Source organism: Saprolegnia diclina (assembly GCF_000281045.1).
Source record: "Saprolegnia diclina VS20 unplaced genomic scaffold supercont1.82, whole genome shotgun sequence".
In the NCBI taxonomy this organism is placed as follows: Eukaryota; Oomycota; class Saprolegniomycetes; order Saprolegniales; family Saprolegniaceae; genus Saprolegnia; species Saprolegnia diclina.
In genome coordinates this window covers 2,019-9,353 of record NW_008246149.1, presented here as the reverse complement: position 1 = coordinate 9,353, position 7,335 = coordinate 2,019, and the positions used below count along the sequence as shown (strand labels likewise).

Genomic DNA, 7,335 nt, shown 5'->3' with positions numbered 1-7,335 from the left:
AGGAATGACAACGGACAGCAGCGGTGCCGCCACATACGACCAAGGCCACCACGTAGCTGAAGGCGTTGGATACCGACTCCAACCCTGTGCGATAGAGTATATATCCAGTTGGATAGTTAGAAGCGACGTCAGTTCTTTGCTGTTTACGCGAGTGAGACGACGTGGGGGTAGCACGGCAGCGTCAAGAATTCGTCAAACACGTCGCCCGCGAGCGCCGTCAAGAGCACGTCGTGCGCGAGCTGGTACTTGTGGCCGGCAGGCGCGGCGGCGCCCCGGGTCGCCGTGCACGTGGCCAAAATGGCGAGCACGCGCGCTTTCGTGACAAGCGCCTTGTCCTCGGTGGCCATGCCATGGCGGAGCCACTGCCACACTTGGGCGCGGGAGATCTCGGCCGTCGCCGCGTCTTCCATCTTGTTGTGCAGCGGGATGCAGCCGTTGCCGCGCAGCCACGCCTCCGTGTAGACGAGCGCGACGTCGACGTTTTCTTCGAGGCCTGCGGTCGTGATCGGGCCCGTCGGTACGGCAATGAGGTCGGCCGCTGTCACGGGCGACGACGGTGCTTGCACTTTGGCGATCTGATGCGGCGTCGGCATGACCTCGTTGAAGACGTCCATCGCGATCTTGACAAGCCCCGGGTGCGCGACCCACGTGCCGTCGTGGCCCGCCTTGGCTTCGCGGAGCTTGTCGTCGCGGACGGCGGCCATAAACTTGTCGTTGAGCGCCGGGTCGTTCTTGACCGGAATCTGCGCGGCCATGCCGCCCATCGCGTGCGCGCCGCGGCGGTGGCACGTGTGGATGAGCAGCTGGACGTACGAGGCCATGAAGGGCGTCGTCATGCCCACGGCGGCGCGGTCCGGCAGCACAAACGCCTTGTGGTTGCGCAGCTTCTTGATGAACGAAAAGATGTAGTCCCAGCGCCCGCAGTTGAGGCCGCTCGAGTGCTCCTTGAGCTCAAAGAGGATCTCGTCCATCTCGTAGCCGGCAAGGAGCGTCTCGATGAGGACCGTCGCGCGGATCGTGCCCACGGGCACCGCAAGGTACTTTTGCGCTGCCACAAACACGTCGTTCCAGAGCCGCGCCTCGAGGTGCGACTCGAGCTTGGGGAGGTAAAAGTACGGCGCCGACCCGCGGAGGCGGAGCTCGTGGACGTTGTGGAAAAAGTACAAGCCAAAGTCAAAGAGCGAGCCCGAGACGACTTGGCCGTGGATCGTGACGTGCGCTTCGTCGAGATGCCACCCGCGCGGGCGCACAAGGAGCGTCGCCGTCGTCGCGTTGAGCGTATACTTCTTGCCCGTCGTCGGGTGGTCGTACGAGATCGTGCGGCGGACCGCGTCGCGCAGGTTGATTTGGCCCGACACGATCGTCGCCCACGTCGGCGACGACGAGTCCTCGAGGTCCGCCATGTAGCACTTGGCGCCCGAGTTGAGGCCGTTGATGACCATCTTGCGGTCCACGGGGCCCGTGATCTCGACGCGGCGGTCTTCAAGGTCCTTGGGAATCGACGCGACCTTCCACTCGCTCTCGCGAATGTACTTGGTCTCGGGCAAGAAGCTCGGGAAGACGCCGGCGTCGAGCTCTTTCTGGCGCTGGACGCGCGCCTGCAGCAGCGCCTGGCGCCGGCCCTCGAAGGCCTCATGGAGGTACGCCACGAAGCGCAGCGCGTCCGGCGACAAGATCTCGGCGTACTCGGCCGGCTGCGCGCCGAGGATGCGGATGTGGGCTTGCGTCATTGTGAGGAAATCCGAAAATAAATCTTCCGGCCCCACGATGATCAAATTCCCGTTTTTCTGCATACGAAACACTACATAGCGTATATTTCCACTACTCCGACTGCTATCTCGCGTGCTCGGACGATCGCACCCGCGGCATAGGAAAAGCTGTGGGGCTACCAAGAGCGTACAACTTCAAATGGCCCCTTTAGCGCGTCCATGTCGACGCACTGCGCTGAGCGTTCATGCAAGCAATGTGTGAAGGGGCTGAAATTGCCGTTTTTCTAACGGAAATATACGTCCGAACATCAACGAAGCAGGGGATCGGGCGCCCAAGGCTGTGTACCCTCCAAGAAGGCGACATCGCGGCGTCATCCTCCCTCTTGTCGTCGACATCCGTGGGCTTCTGGGCTGTGCTTGCTCGCTCTGGCAAGGTCGGAAGGACGTTTGCGTGGTCACTAAACACAGGTAAACGCTACTATTTTGGGCAGTACCGGTCTGCGATCCTGTTCAATTGCTCGTATTGTGAGGGTCGTTCTGTTTTTGACCAGTGCTACGCACTCGCAATGTTTGAGCCCACGATTGCGCCCAGCACAACATTTTGACAAGACGCCCAGGGACGCATCGTGGACTTGGCAACGGCCTTTTGTGCTACCTTTGGTCCGACCCTCTCTAGAGCATCTCGAACTCCCGCAGTTGCGCACTTGTCCCAGCTGCGAGGCTTTCGGTTGCCTCTCTCCAGTGCGTTGAGAAAGCAATTTTCCATTGCTGTCCGAGCAATCGCGGTGCAATTTCCACGATTCGGTATCTACCATTGAAGGGATCTGGTCAAAGACGCCGATCCGGCGGCGGCGATCGAGCACATCTCCCGCCACGGTGCCGCGCCATGGCTTCCGGTATTGGTGCTGCTCGACTCTTGTGGGAAGCAAACTCGCTCAGTGTCAGTGCCACCAACGCGAATGCACAAAGTTTGCCATAACACCAACGCGCACGGTGGCTAAGCGCGCACCGTAGCCGCGTTGCTCAATGCGGTCCCACATGATTTCCTGGTCCGCTTCCAAGGTGCATTGACCGCGGGACGTAAGTTGATGGCCTCCTTGAACGTCCAATTAGTTTCGATTCAATTCGGACGGCGCTTTGCAGCACGACGCCAGCAGCTTTACATTGGGTCTCCTTGCCTCCAGTTGCCTGCAATGTTCGGTCGCTCACGTGGTTCAAGATACCAGTCGTAGCACACTGATCGACAGACAGACATCGAGCGTCGTACCCAAATGACTAGGGTCTTAGTGCTACACTGGAGAAAGACATGGCTTTGGTTGACATTTGGGCTCGATGCCGCACTCTTCATGAACAGCGACGATGATGGTCGTCGAACGATGATGCTTCAGTCGTCACAAAGCTTCCACAGGGTGGCACGGCGCCAAATACAGGGTGGGATCTACCGTCGCACCTCCCGATTATACGGTATCTCGACCCAGACCGACCGACGCTCGCTTGCATTTGACTGCCACGTCGAAGCCTAGGTCGTCAACGATAGCACTGCGCTTAGATACACGCAGTCTGGACACTGGAAGCTTGGCCTCGGAGGCTTCAGCCATCCTTGCCATGGACTTCAATCAAGTCAGTGCAGCTGGGATCCTGATACGAGGCGCTTCCGTCTCAGCCGCCTTTACCGCCAAGGCCGCAAAGCGGCCGTGATGGACTCGTGTAGCCATCTGGGCCTTCTACAAGGTGTAAGGAGCCCGCTTGCGCGCCAAGTCGCGCCGCAAGGGCGGGACGGGCCAGCTGATTTTGAATTTCGCGCCATCGTTCGGATAAACGAGCCCGTATCCAGCACCGAGCCCGCAAATCCAAGCTTGGGGTTTGTATGGACGGGGTAAAATAAAAAGACGGAGTGCCATTTTGGACGTTGCGACGGCGAGCAGAAGCCGTGGCCATGGACATGCAGGCGCGGGGTACGAGGCCGCGATGGTCCAGCACCGGACGGCGAACATGCGCAGTGATAGGCGCCGACAAGGAAAACTGGCCGCCACCCGGCGTGTGTGGGCCCAGCGAGCGCAAAACGACGGCGAGGTCGGACGACGCGATTGCTCTGGCCTGCGCCTCATGATGACACCAAATAGGACCATGGCCAAGCATGAGAAGCAACACGTAGGCGACGATCCAAGCGAGCCTTGGATAGCATTGACTCGGTCTATGTAGAGCGCCGCGACAAGTGGCAAAAGCTACTGGCCGCCAGAGGTGCGAACGCGACCGCCGTAAGAAGCATCTTCCAGCTAGCATTGTGTAGGACGACAAGAAGCTGTTGGCGCTTGTGTACGGCCTCGGCACGAAGAACTGGAACGAAATCGGCTCGCACTTTCCGCACAAGAGCGGGCGGCAGTGCCACGAACGGTACATTCTCGCGCAATGGGATAGATGGAATCGCCGACATCTGCAGGTGGAAGATGCTCTTCAACGATCCGTCGTACTTTCAGGCCATCAAGATGGATTTTGCGGCCTCGACGACGCGCCGGACGCTCGACATGACGCCTATCAAGGCGCCCGAGAAGCCCAAGTCGATCCCGGCGCTTCCCAAGCGACACTCGTCCGCCAGCCCCCTCGTGCAGAAAGTCAACAAGCTCCACGACATTGCAAACAAGCTCAAGTGCCGCCAAGAGTCGCATTCGTCGATCAACGGCAAGAGCGTCGAGATGCTCTTGTCGCCCGGCGCGGGTCAGGCCATTACGGCTGTGCCCGCCGCACTCAAGCGCAAGCTCGAGCACTGGAGCGCCATGTACGGCGTCGACGTCGACCACATGGAATACGTCACGTTCATCAAGCGTCCGCCGGCGCCGCCCTCAGGTGGCTTGACACAAATTGAAATGATTTCTGAGGTGGAGGTTAGGGTACCGGCCACGACGCATCGTTCGAGTGCCGCCGCGCAATGAAGCTGTCGCGTACGTTGTGTCTGACAAAGTATGTCGTTTTCAAAGTGGACACATTGTCTGTGACCGTAGCCAATCCCCCCACTGTACTCGAACCCAAGTAGAAGATGACGACGATGAGAATGGGGATGATGCCGATGACGACGACGCGTCATGGGCAGATGCGACCAGTGCGACGGACCTCGAGGTGCATGTGCTCGACTTTGTCGGGTGGCAGAGTCCACAACACATGTCCCTTCGGTCGCAGTTCACAGCGATCAATAACTTAGTACGAAAACACGATTGAATTTACTTGCTAAAACCCGAACCCTAGTTATGAACCTAACCCTAGTTTTCCGGACGAACAGCAGCAACAATAGTACCAGCAAAGAATAATAGGGTATTTTGCATTGGAGTCGTCGGTGTAGACCATCTGCGTGTTATATAAACATACACTCCTAATAATGTTTGTATGCATAGCCTAAAGGAAAGCACGGGTACTAAGTGTGCACGATTAGCTGTTGAATGCAGCCAACCACGCGGACGTGTCAGCTGCAAAGGCGGCCTTGGCAGCGGCGAGGGCATTGGCGTCACCGCTTCCGCAAGTAGGTGCTGCAGATGCGCTTTGAGATCCTCATTGGTCACCATTTCGAGCTACGCAAGGAGCACCTCCATGAGCGTATCTGCGTCGACCGAGAGGACGTGCACCAAGAGCGTCGCGAGGCCCCAGTCCGCAATGCCCGACTTGAAGAGCACCTGTTGCTGCATGCCCCGAACCTCTGGTTGAAGGTACGACGTGGTCGCGCCGCGCTCCAGAAGCGCTTCCGTGAGCGCCTCGATCTCGGTGCCGGCGTGAATGTAGCGGCAGTTGGCCGCCGTCGCTTGAGCGATCATCTCAGCCTTCAGTAGCAGCAGGAATGACTTGGTATAGGAGCTGGACCGCTTATGCACCCACTCGACGAGGAAGACGAGGTTGCCCATCGGGTCGTTCGGGGGCAGACAGAACGGCAGAAGAATCTTCAGCATCTCAAAGCTGCGACGGTGGGTGTTCTCGACAGCGACATTCTGTGGTTGCCCGACGCCAGCTTCGAGGAGGAGCGTAAGGGCTTTGGGCGACTGGTTGTTGCTTACGACAACCTCGAGCAAGTAGTCGTGGCGCAGCTCTGGCTGACGCGTCCAGAGCTCCAAGACCAACTCAAAATCTTCGTTGGAGAGCGCTGTCCGGATTTCATCCAGGCCATAGTACTGGAACCGGGTATCTGGGGCCACAGCGTTGTTTGTCTCTGGCGTGTGTTGGAAGCAGAACGCAACGACGTCGGCGCTGCCATGGTCCCGCACATCGTTTGCCCACGACGATGGCAGCGCGACACCTTGGGCGACGTAGAGCAGCAGGAGGGCCAGGGCATTTGGCTTGCGGATCGCATTCATGATGCCGCCACTGGTGGTCGGAAGGGGTAGCCCGCCTCGACAAGACGCTGGACGATCTCAATGTGACTGTGATCAAGGGCTCCTTGCACGACACTGTCTCGGCTTCCGCCTTCGCGTCGAAGCGTCAAGAGATAGTCCACGACATCGAGATGCCCGTTCTTTGCGGCTTCGTTGACAGCGGCGGGCGAGCACGCAAGACGCCCGAGCTCGTCCAGATGGATGACAACGTTTAGATGGCCGTTGGCGGCCGCGGTGTCCAGTGCGTCAGGCGACGCGCCCTCGTCACAGTGCGCCACGAGAAATCGGACAATGCCCAAGTGTCCTTCGGCTGCCGCTCCACTGAGCGCTGCCATCGTGCAGCCTTCACTTCTCTTCTCGTGTAAGAAGATGACGACGTCGAGGTGGCCGTTGGCAGCGGCGTTGTCCATGGCTTCGGTCGTGCAGCCTTCAGCTCGCTTCTCGTGTAAGAAGATGACGACATCGAGGTGGCCGTTGGCAGCGGCGTTGTCCATGGCTTCGGTTGTGCAGTCGAGTCCGCGAGCGTGCAATGCCTCGACCAAAGACAAATGGCCTTGCCCAGCCACCGCGTCAAAGAGGCCATGAAGCGCCGACGTCGGCAGGTGCTCAATCAAAAACCCAAGTACGTCAAACGCGTTGAACCCGAGCGCTGCACGTGCGACGTCGTTGCTGTCCCAATCGCGTTGCCGGTGCGCCCAGAGTAGCGCCAAAATGGACACGTCGTTCTTGTAGAGCGTCGAGTGGCAAGAAGGCAGCCAGTCGTCGAGAAGCCGCGACGGCCGACCGCGGAACTCGTCTTCAAAGTTGCGGTTGAGCTCTGGCACACGCGTCGCCCGCTGCTCCAAGAGGTACGTGGCGATGTCGAGATGGTCGTGGTGAATCGCAGCTTCGATAGCCTCTTGGTACGCGAGGTCGGGGCGGCAGCGCAAGATGCTTGTGGTCGCCGCCAGATCGCCTTCGAGTATCGCCAAGTGCAGCGGGAAGCGAGGGTCCCGCGTGTTGTGCAAATTGAGGTAGAGCTCTTCCGTGGTGAGAGCATCGGGCGGCGCATCTGGGTTGTTCCATTCACGGTACGAGGTGCGGAAGAGCCCTGGGTCGAGCAAGTAGACGCCCTCGTACTGGCCCTGCGTCGCTTCAAAGTCGACAAGGTGGTGGAAGTCGCGGAATCGAGTCGCGGCGCCTTGGCAGACGCCATCCTGGTAGCCAGTGACGACGGCAAACAGCTCGCGCTGGTGCAGCACCGCGTCGACGAAGTATTGGTGAGTTGGCCAAAG

At 59.4% G+C, this 7,335-nt stretch overlaps 3 protein-coding genes across 3 annotated transcripts in view; 1 reads left to right on the top strand and 2 right to left on the bottom strand.

Annotated features, from left to right (window-relative positions):
* Positions 1 to 51: 51 nt before the first annotated feature.
* On the bottom strand, positions 52 to 1,736 carry SDRG_14973 (malate synthase A). Its single transcript, XM_008621135.1, has one exon. The coding sequence runs from the start codon at positions 1,728 to 1,730 to the stop codon at positions 144 to 146; it is 1,587 nt and encodes a 528-aa protein (XP_008619357.1). The 5' UTR covers positions 1,731 to 1,736; the 3' UTR covers positions 52 to 143.
* Positions 1,737 to 3,645: 1,909 nt separating this feature from the next.
* Positions 3,646 to 4,922, top strand: SDRG_14972 (hypothetical protein; the record flags this gene model as incomplete). Its single annotated transcript, XM_008621134.1, has 7 exons — positions 3,646 to 3,664; positions 3,716 to 3,782; positions 3,833 to 3,860; positions 3,912 to 3,950; positions 4,000 to 4,103; positions 4,150 to 4,553; positions 4,741 to 4,922. 7 exons carry the CDS (start codon positions 3,646 to 3,648, stop codon positions 4,920 to 4,922), a joined length of 843 nt encoding a protein of 280 aa, XP_008619356.1.
* A 347-nt stretch (positions 4,923 to 5,269) lies between these two features.
* Positions 5,270 to 7,335, bottom strand: part of SDRG_14971 (hypothetical protein) — a gene marked incomplete at both ends in the record, with an annotated part of 2,875 nt that continues 809 nt past the window's right edge. Inside the window, 2 exons of the mRNA XM_008621133.1 lie at positions 5,270 to 6,078; positions 6,111 to 7,241. Of these exons, the coding sequence (XP_008619355.1) occupies positions 5,270 to 6,078; positions 6,111 to 7,241 (1,940 nt within the window). The remainder of the gene's footprint in view (positions 6,079 to 6,110; positions 7,242 to 7,335) is intronic.

Bases quoted from the DNA above. Each gene is read 5' to 3' on its own strand.
- SDRG_14973 (XM_008621135.1), bottom strand. From the start codon at position 1,730: ATGACGCAAGCCCACATCCGCATCCTCGGCGCGCAGCCGGCCGAGTAC.